The 20,254-nt window shown below is 54.4% G+C and overlaps 1 protein-coding gene across 1 annotated transcript; it reads right to left on the minus strand.

The window, feature by feature from the left end:
• Positions 1 to 5,323: 5,323 nt before the first annotated feature.
• Positions 5,324 to 10,762, minus strand: LOC120238831 (RIMS-binding protein 3A-like). The gene has a single exon (XM_039242862.1). The coding sequence runs from the start codon at positions 10,687 to 10,689 to the stop codon at positions 5,728 to 5,730; it is 4,962 nt and encodes a 1,653-aa protein (XP_039098793.1). The 5' UTR covers positions 10,690 to 10,762; the 3' UTR covers positions 5,324 to 5,727.
• Positions 10,763 to 20,254: the final 9,492 nt, after the last annotated feature.

Raw genomic sequence — 20,254 nt, forward strand, 5'->3', positions numbered from 1 at the left:
GAGACAGAGTGTGAGTGGGGGAGGGGCAGAGAGAGAGGGAGACACAGAATCCAAAGCAGGCTCCAGGCTCTGAGCTGTCAGCGCAGAGCCCCACTTGGGGCTCAAACTCACAAACCCTGAGACGGTGACCTGAGCTGAAGTTGGACGTTTAAGTAACTGAACTACTCAGGCGCCCCTCAACTTTGCAGGTTTCTTTCTGGGAGGCTTCCCTCATCACCAGGGTTCATGTGGTAGTGGGGGAGGGGGCCAGCTCCATCATGGCCAGTACACGGAAGCCCCTGGGCTGGGACAGTAGCCTCTGGTCACAGTCACGAGGGAGGCTGGGCCCAGTGACTCTTATCTTGCCTGACCTTGTGCAGGCTGACCACTCCCTCCTTCTAGAAAATGTGGCCCCCTGCCTTCTCCGAGGCCTCTTTCTCCTTAAATCTCCATGGTCCTGGGGTGGGGCCTCAGTGCCCAACTCTACTTGGCCCACCACCCAGAGGTGCTTTGCTGGCCTCAGCTCACAGTCACCTTCCCGATACCTTCCCATGGAGACCCTTGGGCATTTCTGGTCCAGCAGGTCTGTGCCTGCCCCACTGTCCCCTCCCTCCCCGAAGCTCTGCAGAGCACCCTGTTGCCCAAGCCTTAACTACTGGCCACTCCCTAGCACCTCCTGCCCTCCCCCCAACCAACTCTACCAATTTGAATTCCTGACTATCCCTCCCTCTGCTCTCCTCCCTAAACCCAGGCCCTGCCCCCAGGCTGGGGGAGGAAACCTCCAGATAAGGGCAAGGGGCAAAGGGACACACCTGGGTTCAGACACTGGCTCTGCTACCAACCGAATGACCTTCACGAATGACCTCCCCTCTCTGAGCCTGAGTTTCTCCATCTGTAAAAGGGAGAAATAATTACACCATCTGGATAGGGTTGCCTGTGAGCAGGACGTGAGCTAAGGCACATGGTGAGGGCTCATAAAGGTCAGTTCTCATTTGGAAGCACCCAACGATAGCCCCAGGCCAATACTTTCTTGGGACTGTCTTACAGCCAGTTGGTGCCCCTGTCCTAAATTAGGAACGCGCCGGCCCAGCTGGCCCATAAACCCCAATGCCAGGTATTGAGGATGAAACATGGAGTTAGATCCAGTACGGTGGGAGAGCAATGGAATGAATGGGTAATTTACTCCTTTACAAGGATATGCCTGGGGGCTGTTCATACTCATGGGAGGGGCAGCTAAACCCAGTACGGGTGGGGCCAGCTGCCCAGAGACTGGATGGAGGGCACTTTTGAAGGACACCTTGGAGTGAGCGGGCTTCAGGGGCAGAGCAGCCCAGCTGGAAAGCCAATTTTAGGGAAGAGGAAAGTGAAGCTGAGAATCAAAAAACTGCCTGAGGTGCCCCCAAGAGGGCACCCTCTAGCCCAAGCACTCTGATCAAGGGGTATGGCCAGCGGGGTCTCCCAAGCTGAGGTCAATGTCCTAGGGTTTCAGGCAGGCAGGTACCAGCCTGCCAGGTGGTCAGTTACCAGAGGATTTGAAGAGAGCTCACCTGGGGCTTCAGGTACATAGGCCTATATGCCAGGGCCTCTGAGACGGGGGAACCTGCACATATAAGGCATTGCAGCCCATTACAGACCCACCCACCTCCTGGGACAGAGATAGCTGGGGCTGAACCCAGAGGCTACCTGCACCTGTGGGGCCAGATGAGGCGTCACTAATGCCACCATGGCCCCAGGAACCCTCCGTGCCCTGGTTCCTGGAGCCAGCTCCACCTGGTTTCACAAGACTTTAGGTGGAACATCTGATCTCCCATGTGCTCCCACCCATCCAACTTCCACCTGGGTGAGATAGACAGAGGCGGGTGTGACCAAAAGGTGGAATGAGCTTAAAATGGGCCTCAGAAGTATCTCTGAGGTTGGTGTTTTTTTTAAATTTGTGTCCTGATATTTTGAAAATTCTCAGTGACAAAGGGCTGGGGGGGCAGGTCACTAAGAGGTAAAGGGGGAGGGATGGACTAGTCCCGGGGGCTCCAGCAGGACAGTGGTCCCTGTGGCTGGTGGGCCTTGGAAAAGGCTGGAAGGAGTCCCTTGGGTATCCTCATGCTGTTTTCATGGCAGTTGCTTTTCTCTCATCACTGGGTCTCTCTTTTCATATGTGAAATAGGATAACCCATAACCATGTTGTGGGGAGCGAGCAAGAAACAAGGTCCCTGATGAGAAATAACTGAGAGCCTTTCCTCCATTGGGGGAGGGCTGGTGAGGTGCTGAGACTTGCCCTGACCAGAGGCCCCTGGGCAGAAGTGGACAGCACCAGGACAGGCTTGGTGACCCTTGCTCCAGAACGTTCCAGGCTCTCTGGATGCTGCCCCTTTGCCCACTCCTTAGGATCCTCTGCCCTCTGGCCAGCTGGGATCCCCATCCCCCACCCCCTCCTGAGCAGGCCTGGACAGGCCTTGGGCCTCCAGGTGGTCTGGTCTTGGCGAGGGGCCCCAGTGCAGGCCACATCCAGGCACCTGCTCCTTCCTAGCCTACCTACCTCGTTAGACCTGTGTGGTCTCCCTGTGCCTCTGTTCCAAGTCTTTAGGTTCTCAGGGCCCTTGTAGGAAGCAAGCTGGACCCAGCCCCATCTGCCCCTGCCACCTGTCCTTACCAGCTTTCTTGGTCTTCCTTTGGGTCCTGACCCTGGGCTGAGAGCCGTATACACATGATCAGCTCAAAACAACCACTTGCCCTCCCTCACAGGCCTGCCAAAAATGAAGAAGCTGGGGCACCTGGGTGGCTCGGTCAGTCAAGCGTCTGACTCGATTTCGGCTCAGGTCATGATCTCGAGGTTTGTGAGTTTGAGCTCCGCATCAGGCTCTGTGCTGACAGTGAGGAGCCTGCTTAGGATTCGCTCTCTCCCGTTCTCTGCCTCTCCCCTGCTTGCTGTCTCTTTCTCAAAATGAATAAACATTAAACAAAAATCTTTAATAAAAAAAAGTTGTGGGGCGCCTGGGTGGCTTAGTCGGTTAAGCGTCCGACTTTTGCTTGGGTCATGATCTCGCGGTTCATGGGTTCGAGCCCCACGTCAGGCTCTGTGCTGACTGCCAGCTCAGAGCCTGGAGCCTGTTTCAGTCTGTGACTCCCTCTCTCTCTGACCCTCCCCTGCTCACGCTGTCTCTCTCTCTCTCTCTCTCTCTCCTAGAAATAAATAAAACATTTAAAAAAAAAGTTGAAAAAAATTGAAGCTCAGAGAAGCTTCCCAGCTGTCTGCTGGCAGGCCAGGGTTTGGACCTAGCTGGCTGGGCTTCCGAGCCCAGCTGCTCCACCACTCCCTGGCCCTGCCCCCTCCAGCCCACCAGGGCTTGAGCTGCTTTATTCATTCACTAAAACTTCCTGTGGCTTCCAAGGGAACTAGGGTTTATAAGAACAGGACTGTGAAAAGAGTTCCGAAGAGCAAGGCTCTCCTATGGCAGAGTGTCAGACCTGCCAAGCCTGCTATTGATCCAGGGTTCCCAGAAGGACAACCATTGGAGGTAGGGAGGAGGGGCTCCTCAAGGTGCACTGGGGAGAGGGGAGGGAGAGAACAGAGATAGGTGGGGTCTGAATCCCAGGCCTTCGGGTTCAAAGAGACATCTCTGCTTACCCTGACACCAGGGCTCAGGGCCTGAGAAGGCAGGTGCAGGCCCAGGCAGGCTGCGGAAGGTGTACAGTCCCTGGGGAAGAACCCTTGGTGCACCCAGGCTGCCCCCTGGTGGAGGAAGCAGGAAGTTCCCAGGAACTTTGAAGCCCTTTCAAGAGAGGAGGCCCTCACCTCTTGTGAGGATAGGTACTGTCCCCAGACTTTCCCCTGCCTGTGCCACTGCTCCCTGAGTTTCCCCAAATATTCAATCACTCATTATTCTCATGCCTCCAGGCCTTTTCTTCTGCTGTCACCACTGACCGCTCAAGCTGGGGAGGGGCAGAGGGAGAGAGAGAATCCCAAGCAGGCTCCACACTGCCAGCACGGAGCCTGATGTGGGGCTTGATCTCATGATCTCATGAGATCATGACCTGAGCAGAAATTTAGAGTTGGAAGCTTAACCAACTGAGCTACCCAGGTGCCCGCAAATAAATAAACTTCTAAGAAATTAATAAAAATAAAAAATGGTCGAGATGGTAACTTTGGTTATGTATATTTTATCACAATTAAAAACAAGAAATTGTGAGTTGGCCTGTGTTGCCTCCACAGGCTAGCTGCAGGACCTTCTGATCATGACTTCTCACTGTAAAAATGGGTGGATATAAACACGAGAAGGGATGATTTAGCTTCCTGTGGATGGGGAATAAGGAACAGTTTCCTTTCCGGGCTGAGACCCGGAGCGGAGCCTTCCACTCACAAGTGGTGTGTGTACACACCACAGCTGCCACATTCCTGTGTTTTCTGAGGATAAGGCAGCTGTGTGTTAGGTTGAGACAACCCCTGGGCCCGCTCTTTTCCCAATTCCTGCTTTCAGCCCCTAGGACAGTCCCTCCGGACCTAATCTGCCCACTCCCCAAGGAAACTGCTGGTCGGCTCCAATCCTTCTGCCTGCCAGGAATGCTTCTGGGCATTTCCTCCTGCACCCAGGATGGCGGTGCCCTTCCTTTGACATCATTGCTGTACTCAGGGAAACAAAAAAGTATCAAACAGAAGCAGAGAAGGATGGGGACACCTGGGTGGCTCAGTCAGAAGAACATGCAACTCTTCATCTTGGGGTCATGAGTTCCAGCCCCATGTTGGGTATAGAGATTACTTAAATAAAACTTAAAACAGAATTCTCACTCTCCTAGAGGGAGACCCAGGAAGACTGTGGGAGGAAGCAGCTTTTCCGCTGTGTCACCTGACAAGAGGGGGTCCCCTGAGCCTCAGAGGCTCTTTTATAAGATGGGGTAAATAGAGAAACATCCTCCTATGGAGAAGCTCTAGGGAAAGGGGGCAATTACTAACACTAGGCAGAGTGGGATTCCCAGCCGGGAGACACTGATCCCACTTTCCACAAAGGCTGACACCCAGGGACACAGGCCATATGCAGGGAAGCCTGTGGGAAATGCTAGCCTTGCTGAGCCTTTAGGGGCCTGCTTCTCAGTCCTGGATCTTGGCTGACTCTTGGTAGCTCTGCCAGAAGACCCTAAGCTAAGCCCCCTCCAGAGAATAAGGAAGTGCCCTCCCCAGCTGGGAACACACGTTTGCAGCCATTGCAGGATCCCTGGACAGAAGGGAGAGGAAGGAGAGGTATGTTCGTGTTTCTGTTGGTTGTGCTTTTAGTTCTAAAGTATTATTTTTCTTTTTTCTATGAACATTTTAATGAGGGGTTGAACATAAGATAGAACAAAACATTCTGGTCACTTTTTTTTTTTTTTTTTTGAGAGCCAGGCTTTTCTTGAGATTTTCATACAAGGCAATGGATGAGATACTCCTAAAGAAACTCCTAGAGAAAATGCACACTGAGCACAGAAAAAGGTCCTTCTCCAAATACCGGTCATGGTCACTGACAACTCCAAAACAGTCTGTCAGACTCTTGCGGGCTGCTTGTTCTGTTTTCTTCTGGGAACAGCTCAGTTCAGACCTAAGCCCTGCTCCTCTCAAAGGCAGGTGACACCTGGGGACCGGTGTCACTTTTGCACAGTGACACTTGGAGCAAGTGCTGCTCACAGAGTCGAGGAGGGATGCTGGAGTTAGGGTCCCAGTGCTTGCTTCTCCTCTGGCTGGGTGTGGGTGGCCAGAGGCCACTACCCCGGCAGGAGCCTTGCTCACTCACCATGAAGGGAAAGGTGATCCAGCAAGTGGGCTGGGACCAGGCCCCTGTGACCACCTGACTCCCCATAATAGAATCCCTTGTCATCCACAGGCCCATAGACCGTGACCACATCCCCTGCCCTCAGTGACAGCTTGTCCTTCACCTGGCCCTCTTCTCGCCCATCACTGGGGTCATAGTCCAAAGCTGCCATCATGGTTGTTGGAGTCCACAGTGGTGACCTCCTGGGGTTTCCTTGGGGCATAGGAAAGGAGCCCTGGGGGCTGGTGAGCACCCCAAAGTCATTGAGGTGGGCCACCGAGGACAGGTGCCCTTGCGCTGGCAAATGCCACCTCCCATCAGTCTGTTCCATGCCCACCTTCACCTCGGCCACCAGGTGCCCAGGTATGTTGCCCACTTGTCCATTGCATTCACCACGGTAGAAGCCACAAGTGTCCTGAGAGCCCCATACTCTTAGCAGCTGCCCTTTCTGGAAGGCCAGCTCCTCCTCTGCAACATTGGGGTTGACAGACATCACCAGGGGGTCATAATCAAAGAGGGCCACAAAGACCCTGGCTAGAGTGTCCACCCCTGTCCCCAGTGGTGAGGGGCCACCCCTGGACATCTTAATGACTTTGCTTGATGGAGCTGGACAAGGTGCTGGGCTGGGCTCTGGGAGCTGGCACTCCCTCTTGCCCCCCAGAGCCTGACCTTTCCCATTCTGGGTCCTAAACTCCTTTCTCTGCTCTTGCCTCTCTGGGCCCCACAGACTGAAGTGCACTGCCTCCTCCTCCTGCAACACGTCGTTGTGGAAGTCAGACACATACGGTTGGCTGGTGTCCAGCTGGGGAGGGGCAAACACATCAGTATCTTGCTTTTGCCTAAGGACCTTTTCAAGAGCAGTCTTTTCTGGATGCGGTTGTTTCTCGAGCCCACACTCTGGGAACAGATGGATGACTCCTGAAGTAGGGCTTTTTCTGGCGCCCATGTGCCAGTAGCAGTCTTTTTCTCCCTTAGACTGTCCATTGAGCAGAAGTGGTCTGTGGTTTGGGGGACTCTTCTGAAAGAGCGGGTCCTTTCTGCAGACCTCCTGGGTCCCTATTGGCCCCTGGGCTTGGCTGTCAGACCCCACATTTGCACATTCTCCCTCCGAATTCAGGTTGTGCATTGGGGGCCGCCTCCTTGAAGGTTCTTCAGGAAATGTTTCTAGAAACTCAGCCTGGGGCTCCCCGCAGCTTCCAGGAGTGTGGGAGCTGGCTTTGGCACTCGAGGGATCCAGTGCCAGCCTCTGAGAACAGATGGGGACTGTGCATCTGCAGGCAGACAGGTCACCACAGGGGTAGCTAAAGGAATAAGTGTCTGGCAATTGGTGACAGGTGAGACAGTCATGAGGGATCTGGGCTGGCACCGAATCCAGGGACTCACCACAAAGTGACATGGTTCTCACAGAGACATTCTGGCACATCAGGGGCAGCTGGAGCTGGGAAAATTTCAACAGGGTGCTCCCAGCAGTGGCATCAGCAACCTCTGTGACCTTGAGCCCATCAGCGTACACAGCATAGCCAGTGACCTGGACTCCATTGGATGACCCAGCAGAGTCGATGGTTACAGGGAGCCAGCTGACCACCAGGAGGCCCGGTGAGGCATGGCGCTCCACCAGCACGTCCAGCGGAGGGTCAGGAGGTCCTGCCAGGGGTGTGTCAAAGGTGATGGTGGAGGACATTGTTTCCCAGTGCACCCGCAGCAAGTCCCACGGCAGCTGCACTTCCACTCGTGCCTGGTACCGCGTGCCAGGATGCAGGCTGCGGAAGGTGTAGCATCTCACACCTGCTGGGGTCAGGGCATGCTCCTGGCCATTGAGGTATACCACGTAGGGGTGAGTGCTGCTGCCGTAGACCCAAGTAATCTTGGCTGAGGTGGCTGCAACACTCTGCAGGTGCAGTTGAATGGGAGCCATGCAAAAAACCCTTGTGGCCCCCAGAAGGGGTCTAGAGAAGCCCTTCTCCTCCCCACACTGCAGCGAGCCCAGCCAGCTGTCTTCTGTCTTGGCATCTGAGATCCCTATTGCCACCTCTGTCTTGGAGCCTGCCCTTACCATCTGGCATGGTCCCTTGTCCATAGCTTCCTGGGCTTTCCCAGGCAACGAGCTGTGACTAGTGTCTTCCTTCAAAACCTTGCTGTTTCTACCTAGGAGTTGAGTAGGGCCGAAGTCAGGAGACTTGGGGGGCGGGCAGCCCAGGATGTCACTGTCTGGAATCTGCTCCACCAGGTTGGAGGGCACCAGTCCCCGCCGGCCGTCCTTAAGCTCCCCTTCATAAAAGCCATCTTCATCCATGTCCCCCAAAATATATACATAATCCCCAGCTGTGAGGAGCAGCTCACTCTCAGGGTGCTCATTAGGTCCCTTAAAAGGATTGTAGCTATACCGAGCCAGGAAGATCTTGCGTTTAGGGGTCAGGGGGGCCTCTGAGCCCCTTGCTTCCAAGGTAGAGGACACACTGTCAGGCTCCAGATCCTCCACCTCACTGGCTGTGTCCATATCCAGAGTCGGGCAAGATGGCACTGTGGCCCATATGGACTCCACCTCAGAGGAAGAATTCGAAGGGGAGCTAGTTTTCCAGGCCTGGGACTTGGAGTCCAGAGGTCGGCTGTCTGGCACTCTGTCTGGCACTTGAGGGTCACTGGCTGGCTCCCTGATAGCAGCTGGACTTTCCAGCTGAGAAGCTTCCTGATTCACTTGTTTGTCTGTACTGGGCTGTGAAGATGCTTGGTCTTCAGGCATGGGCTGGAACTTGGTCCTTCCACTCTCTCTGACTTGAGCCTCCGGGCCTTGGGGGGCCTCCCGGAGTTTCTGGGGAAGGTGACCAGTCTGACACTGCAGCGCCAGCATCTCCTCCCTAGCAGCCTGGAGATCGCGCAGGGCCTTCTGCAGGTCGTGCTGCAGCTGTTGCTGCCTGTCCTGCCCGCGCGCCGCCTGCTGCAGCAGCTGCTCCGCCAGCATGCCGGCGGCGTCGCGCTCCTGGCACGCGCGCCCCAGCTGCCCGAGCACATCGTCGTTTTCCGCCGCCACTTGCCGCGTCCAGTCGGCCTGGGCCTGCAACCGCGCGTTCTCCTGCGCCAGCCAGGCCCCTTCGCGTAGCGCCACCTGCAGCCGCGCCTCAGCCTCCTCGCCGCGCCGCCTCGCCGCTACCGCCTGGGCGCCCAGCTCCTCACATTCGCGCCGCCGCGCGCCCAGCTCCAGCTCCAGTGCCTGCACCTGGCGCCGCGCCTCCTCGAAGGGTGAGCTCTGGCCGTCCGTCTCAGCTCGGGCGCAGCCGGTGGACTGCTGCATCGTCAACTGTCTCTGCAGGCGGAGCACCTCCCGCTGCGACTCGCGCTGCAGTCGGTCCAACTCGCTGATGTCGAGCCACTGGGCTTGGGCTTGGGCAGCACCTCCGCCAGGGTGCGGCACACTGCCCATGCCTGAGGCGAAGCGCGCTTGCAGCAAGTGGCACTCCTGCCGCAGCTCTTCGATCTGCTTGTCCTTGGCCAGCAGCGCGCTCGCCTGCTCCGACATATCCCGGGCGCGCTGGCGGGCAAAGGCCTGGCACAGCTCCAGGCCAGTGCTGCTCTCGCCCGGCACAGGCGCGCTCACAGCCCGCCGACTGGTTTCTTGCAGCTTTCGGGCCCGGTCCTCTAGGCGCCTCGCGAGGCCTGCAAGCTCCGCGTGCTTCACCTTGAGCCGCTTCACCTTCTCGTCTGACTTGTCCTGGAAACCTGCGCGCCGCAGCTGCATGTTCTCTTCCCGCAGTCCCGAGCAGCGGCGTGCCAGCACCTGCAACGCCTCTGACAGTTCCGAGTTCTGCTTCACCAGCTCCTGACAGTCCAGATCCGGCGGCAGGGGAACCAGGGCCTGGCAGGGCTGGCTCGAGGAGTCCTCTCCCGGAGGGTCACTAGGTCTCCTGTGCTCCGATGGCGGCGGCGGCGGCGGCGGCGGCGGCGGCGGGGGACTCGAGGAGCCTAAGATGGAGGCGTCTGGCGAGGAGTCCCGCTCCTTCGATTCGGGGGCCTTGGGGCAACTGAGGGTGCTGTCAAGAGAGCGGGAACGCGCTGGTGCCAAGGAGTCAAGAGAGCAGGCGCGCGGTGTGTGGAGCAGGCTGTCTGGGGAGTTGGAGCTCCTGGTTGGCACCACATCTAGGGAGCGGGAGCGCAGGCGGACGCCATCGCTTAGGCTGTCAGCATTCAGGGATTCGAGTCTACAGACGGACTTTGGGGGCCCAGGGGTGTCGCCGGCGGTTTGGGGGGACGGCTCTTCCGAAGAATGCACAGCTTGGGGGTCGGGGGACCCCGGCAAAGTGGGATGCCAGCGGAAATGCTCTAGGATGTACTTGAGGAAGAGCTGGCGCTCCACGTCGAGCGCCGCCTGCAGGTGTCGGATGCGCGAGGCCTGCTCGCCGTCGGTGTCCCAGCGAAGCTGTCCCAGCACTTCCTGCAGGCGACAGCGGCACTGAGCGGCAGCAACGTCGGGCGCCCCCGCGCGGCCACAGTGGCCACGGTTCATCAACTCCTCTGCCAGCTGGCGCTGCAGCTCCCGGGCCTGGCGCATGACGCCGTCGCGCTCGCGGTGCAGCAGCTGCCGCAGCTGCCGCATCTCGGCCTCCTTCCAGCGCAGCAGCTGCCGAATCTCGGCCTCACGCTCCCGCAGCATGTCCTCCTGCAGCTGCCGCAACTCCCGGTCGCGCTGAGCCTCCCACTTGGAGCGCAGATGGTCAACCAGCTGCTGCCTCTCCCGCTCGGCCGCTTCCCGCAGCTGGCGCGCCTTGGACGCGAAGCGCTGCCTCTCCGCCCGTCCGCGCGCCCGCTCCGCCTCCAGCTCCGCCCGCAGCTTCTCCAGCTCCCGCCTTTGCTCCTCCAGCACCGCCGCCGACGGACCCGGACTACCTGGCTTCTTGGGTGTCGCGCGGCCGCTGCCCGAAGGGCAGGGCGAGTCCTTGGTCATGGTGGCCCCGGCCGGGCCAGACGCCTGACTTCGCCTGGCCCAGGCCGCTGCTCTCCAACGGCCGCCGCCCCCGCTGCGGCCAACCGCCCCGCGCTCCCCTTCCGGTGCCCCATGGGGGTCTCCGCGTGCCCCTTCCGCCTCTGAGCGCGTTCCCCCACCCTCCTGCGCGGGTGCACTGGCCCTAGCTCCTCTCTTGGTTGCCTATCCCGCGACTGGGCTACAGACACCCCTGCTCAACGCAGCCCATGACCTTTCTGGGATGCCCAGGGGTCTCTGATTCCAGGTCTTTCCCTGTTCCTGGTGCCATGTCCTTTGGAACCCACCGGCGATACTCTCCCAGACACTGTTCAATCTCTTTCGGGCCAACTGGCACTGTGGGGAGCCTGGGCTACTGCTCTGGCCTCCATGTATGGGTCATGGTCAGGATGGGGTGTGAGTAGATTCTGCCTGGCATGGGTTCAGGGGGCCTGTTTGGCCTAAGTGGCTGGGAACCATAAAAGAAACCCCCCAAACTTGGGGGTGAGCACTGAACCCCTACTGGGGAGTGCATCTGGTGTCTGCATTCCCAAGGCACCTACCCTTCCGAGGACCTCTGGAAGTGTTGGGCATTTGCATGCATTATCTATTTAAACTTCCTATGCCCGTTTTACAGCTGAAAAGCCTTGAGCCCATAGTCTGAGCATGGTGCCGGCTGAGATAGGGGAGAAGGCTTCCTTGGAGAACCAAAGCCCTGGCCTATGTTTTCTTGGTTCATTTTTACAATCATCTTGCAAAGACTCTCTGAGAGATAAGGACTTCTCCATGGGTATGCTGCCCAGAAGTAGCTAAATAGGGAGTGAAACCTAGAAAATTCTGCCTCCAGAGTCCATGGGCACTCTTACTCCATCTGCCCAACCTCAGAGTTACAGCTACAAAGACCACTCCCCAGTCTTTCTTCCAGGGCAGGGTGTCACACTTTGCATATGCAAAAGGAGAGCGGGTCAAGTAGAACCCAGAGTTGGGGGCCAGCTAGGGAGGAAGGTGAGAGAATGGGGATGCTATGGGGGCGCCACCTACCTTTTATCTGGTCCAGGAATGCCCAGGGCTTCCTGCTTCTCCAAAAGGTGAAGTCACAGATCCTTATGGGCTCAGCTCACTCCCTATACCTCCTCTTTGGATGCAGCAAGCCAGAGAATTTTCCATAGCTCTCCAAGGGGCAAAATGGTCAGATGGTTAGGATTGGCACACCTTTGGAGTCAAACAGTCCTACAGCTTCTTGTGCCACTTTCATGCCCTCATCTGTAAAATTGGCTAATAATGCAGCCCTTTTCTGTGTTGTGTGACCTCCCAGAGTTCCCTGATCTCTCTGAGCATCCATTTCTTCTGTTTGTGAGGATTCAATGAGACGAGAGCACACAATGCCTAGAACAGAGCAAGGCTCTGTTTGGTAGCTCACTGATTTTAATCCCAGTCCCTTTTTTGCAGCTAGAGAAACTGAAGCCTGCAAGCAAAGATTTGGCTGAAGCCAGTCAGGGCTGCCACGATAGAGGCAGCACACATACTCTTTGTGCTCCCTAGGACTCACTCCAGATGGCTCATGGCAGATGGGAAGCCTCAGAGACATGGGTGTGCATCTAGGCTCTGCCACTTTTTGACTATGGCTGACTACTTCACCTCTCCTGGCCTCTACACAGGATGTATTGATAACACCAATCTTCCCTGATTAGAGAGACACCAGGACTCTGTCGGCTGATGGCCAGGTCTGCAGGGAGCTGCGTCGAGTCTACGTAAGTTCCCATTGTCTCATCCATGGTTTGGCCCTGACCCTCACAAGCTTCTTCCAGGAATCTAAAGAATCCCTCTGCCTCAAAGGCCTCTGGGCCTTTGCATGTGTTGTTCCCTCCACCTGGGATGCCTACATTGCCCGACACAAAAATAACAGCAATGCCCATTCCAGGCGAAGAACCTACTGTGGGCCATGCTCAGTGCTAAATGCTTGCTACTCATTATTTAAACCACCCATTTTACAGATGAGAAGTCTCAAGCTCCAGTGGATTGAGAGGGTTTTTTTTCTGTCCACTTACCTACTGGTAACCTTGTTTTGTCCTGTAGCCTCAGCTTAGCAGTTCCTCCTCCAGGAAGGCTTCCCTGACTCTCTGGGATGGGCCTGGACTCCCTAAAACTCTACAGCTCTGATCACCCTACTTGGTACCTCTCCATTTGGAGTAGGGATGTATCTGATATATATTAGTGTCCTTGCCCAGAGTGGTTTCAGAGAAGGAATAAGTGAAAAGTCCCTCCCCAGAAAAGAGGGATAGGGACCTAGGAATAAGCAGGCAGGAAGGGCACAAAGGGTACTGGCCAACCTGGCCACATAACTTGACTACCTCTCACATGCAGGTACCACCTGGCATCAAGGGTTGAATCCCCAGGCTCTGGGCTGCCTATCGGGGCTCTGGGCAGATGTCTTCGGCTGGAGTGAGGATCAGGCCTCATTAGAGATGCTGATGGGGTCCAAAGGGGTGGGACACACATACTACACACGTTCATAGCCTCCTAGGCTGGGCCACCTGTGTGGCTTGGGAACTCAGGAACCCTGCTTAAATCTAGCTCCTCCATCCCTGTTCTTCCTGTCCCAGCACCAAGTGGCTCTGTCTATGCTGTCTGTGGCTTCTCTGTGTTTCAGACCCTCTCACTCATACAGTCATGTCCCCAGGTAGGTGGGCAGGTGATCTTAGCTCCATCTCACAGGTGGGAAGACAGAGGCTCAAAGAAGCACATGTTGTGTTCATGTGGTTCTGTGGCCTCCACTCTTTTTGCTGTACTCAGGTTTTCCTTTTTCTTTTTTTTTGTTTTTTGTTTTTTAATTTTTTTAAATGTTTTTTTTATTTATTTCTAGGAGAGAGAGAGAGACAGCGTGAGCAGGGGAGGGTCAGAGAGAGAGGGAGTCACAGACTGAAACAGGCTCCAGGCTCTGAGCTGGCAGTCAGCACAGAGCCCGACGCGGGGCTCGAACCCACGAACCGCGAGATCATGACCTAAGCGAAAGTCGGACGCTTAACCGACTAAGCCACCCATGCGCCCCTCCTTTTTCTTTTTTAAATGTTTATTTACTTTGAGAGAGAGTGGGAGAGGGAGAAAGAATCCCAAGCAGGCTCCATGTTCAGTGAGAAGCCTGACACAGGGCTCAGTCTCACAACCACGAGATCATGACCTGAACCAGATTGGTTGCTTAACTGACTGAGCCCTCAGGCGCCTCCATACTCATGTTTTCTTTCTTTCTTTCTTTTTTTTTTAATGTTTTATTTATTTCTAGGAGAGAGAGAGACAGCGTGAGCAGGGGAGTGTCAGAGAGAGAGGGAGACACAGAATCCGAAGCAGGGTCCAGGCCCTGAGCTGGCAGTCAGCACAGAGCCCGACGCGGGGCTCGAACCCACGAACCTCGAGATCATGACCTAAGTGAAAGTCGGACGCTTAACCGACTAAGCCACCCAGGCGCCCCCATACTCATGTTTTCAAACATGGTTCCTCTGAACCACTGAGGTGCTGTGGGAGATAGATACCTTTGGACAATGATATGTAGCAAGAACACTGAGAACAGAGATTCCAAATGTTCTCTTTGAGAAGCAAGGTGGATATAGGGTGTCAAGTGGGTAAGCAAGATGGAGGGACAGCCTTCCCCTTCAATTGGTGCTGGGCCTCTGGATGTGGTAGCCATAGGCAGAGTATCTTCATGGAATCGCCACTACAGTTCTGTTTGACAGAGGAGAATCTGAGGTTTGGTGGGAGCAGGTGGCTAGCCAGGGCACATGGGCAGCTGAGGCAGAGCTGGATTGTCACTTCGGGGCAATGGGTGGGGCTTCATAGCCTGGATCTGATGCACCCTTGAGTGGGACCATCAGGTCAGGAAGGCAGTCTGCTGCCAAGGAGGAGGACCCTTGGGTGAGTCTCTGGGAACTCTACAGTCACCATCCAACTGCTGCCTGGGCTGGCACTACCTATGGTGCGTCAGAGGCATTCTGGAATGTGGTGGAGTGTTTGAGCAAACCAGGGCTTCCCCAGTGCCGGGCTTCTGCCATCCCCACACCCATCACATTGTTCAGTGATTGTCCAGTGACCTGCCTGTCACCCCCATCAACTCTGAGCTCAGGGAGAGCATGGACATGTAGCTGCATGCTCTGGGTCTTGGCTTTCTTGCCTATAATATAAAAGAGATGGATTACATGGGTGGTTTCCAAACTGGGTTCCTTAGGTCCCCAAGGTTCCTGAGAAATACTGTAGGATTGTTAGTGCTGGGGGAATGTGCCCAGAGCTGAAGGGGAAACACTGCCCCTAGCTGTTTCAACAGAGCACATCCAACTGTTAGTATCATTCTTTAGGTTCTAAGGAAGAGTTTGGCTTAATAAAGAGGTACGCTGCTAGAAGCAAGTTTGAAAACTTCTGGGTTAGAGCCCCTCCTATCTATTAACTGCACACACGTTGCTCTGACACCCAGTGATTTCACTGATCCAGAGAGAAGATACCTGTCCCCTCACTTTGGTTTGCCCTACATCACCAGCCTTGTGCTCCATGCTGCCTCTCCTCCCAGCACCAATCTGTGACCTTTGGACCATGTAGTCATGGTGTATGGGATCCTGGGCAATCTGGTTCACATCCCTCCTCTGCCAGCCTGGCCTGGCCCCGTTTCAGCTCTGCCACCCATGCCCAGAGTTTTGCAGAGCTTGCCTGGCCTTTGTGAGTGGCGAGGGCTCCATCTAGAGAGCTCACTGGAAGGTTTTAAGCTTCCAGACCACTGTAGCCCCAGCTTCCACTTCACGTCCCTTATTTTTGGGTCAGTAGGTTTTCTTTTTCCTTCCTTCCTTCCTTTTATTTTTTATTATGTTTTTATTTTATTTATTTTGAGAGAGAGAGAGCAAGAGATAGAGAGCAGGGAGAGCAGCAGAAAGAGGGGGAGAGAGAATCCCAAGCAGGCTCTGCCCTATCAGCACAGAGCCTGATGCAGGGCTTGATCTCATGAACTGCGAGATCATGACCTGAGCCAAAATCAAGAGTCGATGCTTAACCAACTGAACCACTCAGGTGCCCCATCTTATTTTTTTAATGTTTGTTTGTTTGTTTATTTTGAGAGAGAGAGTGAGTGAGCAAGATGGTGGGAAGCAGAGAGAGTGGGAGAGAGAGAAAATCTCAAGCAAGGTCCATGCTGAGCTTGGTGCTCCACATGTGGCTTGGTCCCACAACCCTGAGATCATGACCTGAGCTGAAATCAGGACTTAGACGCTTAACCAATTGAGCCACCCAGATGCTCCTTTCTCTCTCTTTTTTTTTTCAATAAAGAGTTTTCTTTACTTTTTCTTAAAGTTTATTTATTTAAATACTCTCTACATCCAACATAGGGCTTTAACTCATGACCTCGAGATCAAGTCACATGCTCTTCCAAATGAGCCAGCCAGGCACCCCTGGTGAAAGTGTTTTCTATCTGTTCTCTGATGTCTCCTTAGTGTCTAGAACAGTGCTAGTACATAGTAGGTACTCAATAAGTACATGACTGAAGAAGACAGAGGCATATAGGCCAGGTGTGCTCTCTGTCCTCATGGAATTTATAGTCTAAGAGAGGACATTTAAGGTTAAACAGATATAGGGAAGGAGTAGTAAACTCTGATTGTGGGCAGGGACTGGGAGTGAGGGCTATGGTGCTAGTGGGGTGGAGAACTCTGCCAGAGCAGGCTTCCCTAAGAGCCCAGGTAGGCAGCCTAGAGATCAGATTTCCAGCAGCAGGACCTTGCAAAGCAAAGCCCCCAGCCCTCTGTGGTCTGGCTGCCTTCACCTGCTCTCTCCCATGCCCACCCTGCCCAGGGTATGCCTATACCCTTTCTGGCATTGATCCTTGGCAATTGTGTCCCAGTCCTCAGTTACCTAGAGAGAAACTGGAGCCCAGAGAAGAAGGGTCACTTGGCAGAGGCCCAATCAGGTCTTCTTACTCTAAGTTGTGGGAAGGCCTGGAACCCCCAGGACTGCCCCTTCCTGGATGGGGCTGTGTATCTGGAGAGGGCCCATGCTGTTGTCTGCCTCCACTTCCCAGGCCATGAAGCCCATCTCTGGCCTGCTCCATGCCCTCCTGGGCGGGGAAGGACAAGTGTGTGCCAGCTTTTGGCTCTCTGGTTAGGGCTCCCTGGCATGCTGGGCTGGCCTTTCACCCTGGCAGCCCTGGTCCAGCTGCTTGGGCATGCCTCAGTGGGTGGCCAGCCTGCTCCTACCTACATGTTGCAGGCCTTGGCCCTGAGTCCTCACTAGCCACGGAGGCTGACCCCATCCTCTCCAGAGCAGGGTCACACAGGACTTGGACCTAGGCCTGTGTGACCCAAGTCTGGGCTCTGAACTGGTGCCAGTATAGCCTGGCCCATAAGCTCTGGCAGTCTGAACGTAATTGTAATCCCAAGTCTTCGGACAAATGGCTGCTCCTTCCCGAGGACCCTGTTACTGTTGGCAGCATCACTGTTTCCAGCCATCCACAGTTTCCAGGATAGATCTATCTTCTGCCTTCTGCTGTTTCCACTTCTCTCCCCTCTGGACCTATTCCATCTGCCCTCCCTCCTCTGCAGCCTGAAGCACAAGGCCTGATCTACTTCTTACTGACACCAGTGGCAAGACCCTTTGTCCAGTCATTTGGCCATTGCTCTAGGTCAGGGACAGTCCTTCAAATGTTTGCTGAGCCCCCAATATGGTCAGGACAGGGTGGGTGGGCACCATGTGAATTTCCTCATTCACTAAGCACAGAGTATCCCCAATAGGATTTACTGAAGGAAGGATGGAAAGAAAGATGCTGGGAGGGAGGGTAGAAGGGAAAGGAGGAGACTTTTAGGTCAGCTGAGTCTCCCAGACCTTGGTTTCTCTCTCACAGTCCAAGAGCAGATTTGGACTTGACCCTCTGACCAGCCAGGTGGCTGAAAAGCTGACTGACCCCTTGAGACTCAGTTTCTTCATTTGTAAATGGGGCTTATAACAGCTCTGCCCTTGGAGGGCCATTGAGGGAGTCAATAGAACACTTGTGGGGTGCTTGGGTGGTTCATTTGTTTGTGTGTCCAACTTCAGCTCAGGTCATGATCTCGTGGTTTGTGAGTTCGAGCCTCATGTTGGGCTCTGTGTTGACAGTTCAGAGCCTGGAGCCTACTTTGGATTATGTGTCCCCTCTCTCTGCTTTCCCCTGCTCATGGTCTGTCTGCCTCTCTCTCAAAAATAAATAAACATAAAAAAAAAAAGAACACTTGTATATTTGCACTTTTGAGAGCCCAGCACACAGCAGGCTGTCAGGTCACCCAAGTAAGCCACCATGGTAAGCTGAATCCTTAAGAATAATCAGCACTTGCCAGATAGATAAGGCAGTATTGTGGGGAGGGAATGACAAAGGCATTACAGAAAAAGGGAGCAGCAAGGGCAGAGGCAGGGAGTGTAGTGTGGCAGGACGTAGGAAGGGAGAAATGTAGGACATGAAGCCTTGGGCCAGCAGAAGGAGGTCAAGGCAAAGCCTCACCAGCATGAACCAGATCAGGCCCCCTCTTCCTCTGGGTGATGAAGGGCAAGCTACTACTCTCAGGGCTTCAGTTTCCTCACCTGTGAAATAGAACATTTTAGAGCTGCTCTGTGGTGTCAGTGAACTCAATGGTGGGTATAAATGTTCAGGGCCCAGTGCTGGGCATACAGTCAGCCTACCCAGGAGCTGCTTCCATCCCTGGCCCCTCCCCTGGCCACTGTCAGCCCTCTCCTCTGGGCTCCCACACTTCACCAAACCATCACCACATTCTGTTGTTTTCCTCGGTGCAAGCTGGATGAGGGAAGGATGCTGCAAGCTGCTTGAGGGCAAGTGCCACCTTGGTATCTACCTCTCTGAACCCAGCAGGTGAGCATCCAGGACCCTGTGCTAATTGGGAGAAGAAGCAGCATGTGGTAAGTTCTATCTGAAAGTCCCAGGGTCCAGGAGGAGGAGGAGGAGGAGTGGAAGAAGAGGAGGAAGAGGCTACTTTTAATGGAAGGCTCAGGGAAGTGGAACACTAAGGCCAGGTCTGAACAAACACCAGTTAGCTCAGTGGAATGGAGCTGGCATGACCAAATTCCAGGCCTGCCATGGGGCACAATAAAGGTTTTAAAGCAGGAAAGGGGCCCCGAAGACCTGGTATCTTTTCCACTGGGACTAGGTAGATTTTTCTGTCTGTTTGTTTAACAGTGGTCCTCTGCTGCTTAGAGCCTTCATTCCTCCCCTACAATGGGGTCATCTTGGGAGGTGATGGTGAGGGAATAGGAAGATGCCATAGCAAAGGCTAGTTTTTGTCACTTGCCCTCACTGAACCGTCCCCTTCTATTCCCAGCCTCACGTGTCCAGGTTGAGGGAATGCACTGTGTGTCTTTAACCACCTCGGAATTCTTCAGGGCAGAGCTCACAATAAAGCTGTGTTCTTTCTTTGACCTGGGGCAATGTATCACCAGGTTCAGTGTCCACAGTAAGATCATGGAGTCAGTCTCCAGGCCAGACTTCCAAGTCCCCCATGCCTCCAGGGAGCTAGCTAGTGGAGTCCCTCACATATTTGTTGAATGTTTATTGAACACCCACTGCGTGCCAGCCCTGGGGGGTGGGGGAGATAAAAGGCAAACAGAACCTTGATGGCATGAGGCTTGTCATCTAGTCCCTCCTAACCCATGTCAGACCTGGGCTCCCAGGACATTGTGAGGAAGGCTGGCTCTATCCAGGCTACATAATCCCCAGTTCTTTCTTCTTCTCCCCTTTCATGGGAAGCTCATTGCTCTTAGGATGAAGAAAAATACCTTCACAAGGCTAAATGTGTACCTTTCTCTTTGTCTACACTGCCACCCTAGGTCCCAACGACCATCACTTTTGCCTGATTGGCTACAACGGGCTTCCAAATGGTCCCTACTCATTTGCTTAACCCCCTCCATTCTCCATTCTCCAATCATAGTACTTTCCTTAAACATGTATATCTCACTATGTGGCTGCTACACACATCCATCAAAGGTCTCTCACAGAGCATAGAAGAAAAAGTCAAATCCCTACTGTCCCAGTTTGTCACCTGCCTCCCTTGCTCCCTCTAATACTTCTCACTCCATTCTGGCCATCCAGACAACCTCATGGGCTTTGCCAGCGCCTTTTCTCCTGCTTGAAATCATTTCCTCCCAGCCTCTCAACTGCACTATGCCATCTTTCAGTTTCCAGCATTGGCCCTGGAGCCAGAAGCTCAGCCTCTGCTCCTAGCTGGCTGCATCACCTGGGGCAAATCATTGGCCTTCTCTTGCTTCCGTTTACGGTGAATGGACTGTTAGTGGGGTAACCATATCACAGGGTGATTTCAAAGATTAAGGAAAATAAAGCACTGGAGGGGAGAGCAGCACTCTGTAGGTTCCAGCGTTAGCTGTTATTAATACTATTTCCTCAGTGAGGCTTTCATTGGAAAAGTAGGTCTCCACAGTCATTTTCTCATCACCTAGTTTCCTTCACAGCACTTATCAGTGTCCGAAATAATCTTTGTTATTCAATTATCTTATTTTATGCAGCCATTATTTGTTGTGCACCTACTATGTG

The sequence above is a fragment of the Hyaena hyaena genome, unplaced genomic scaffold (genome assembly GCF_003009895.1).
Source record: "Hyaena hyaena isolate Hyena2069 unplaced genomic scaffold, ASM300989v1 scaffold_219, whole genome shotgun sequence".
NCBI lineage: Eukaryota > Metazoa > Chordata > Mammalia > Carnivora > Hyaenidae > Hyaena > Hyaena hyaena.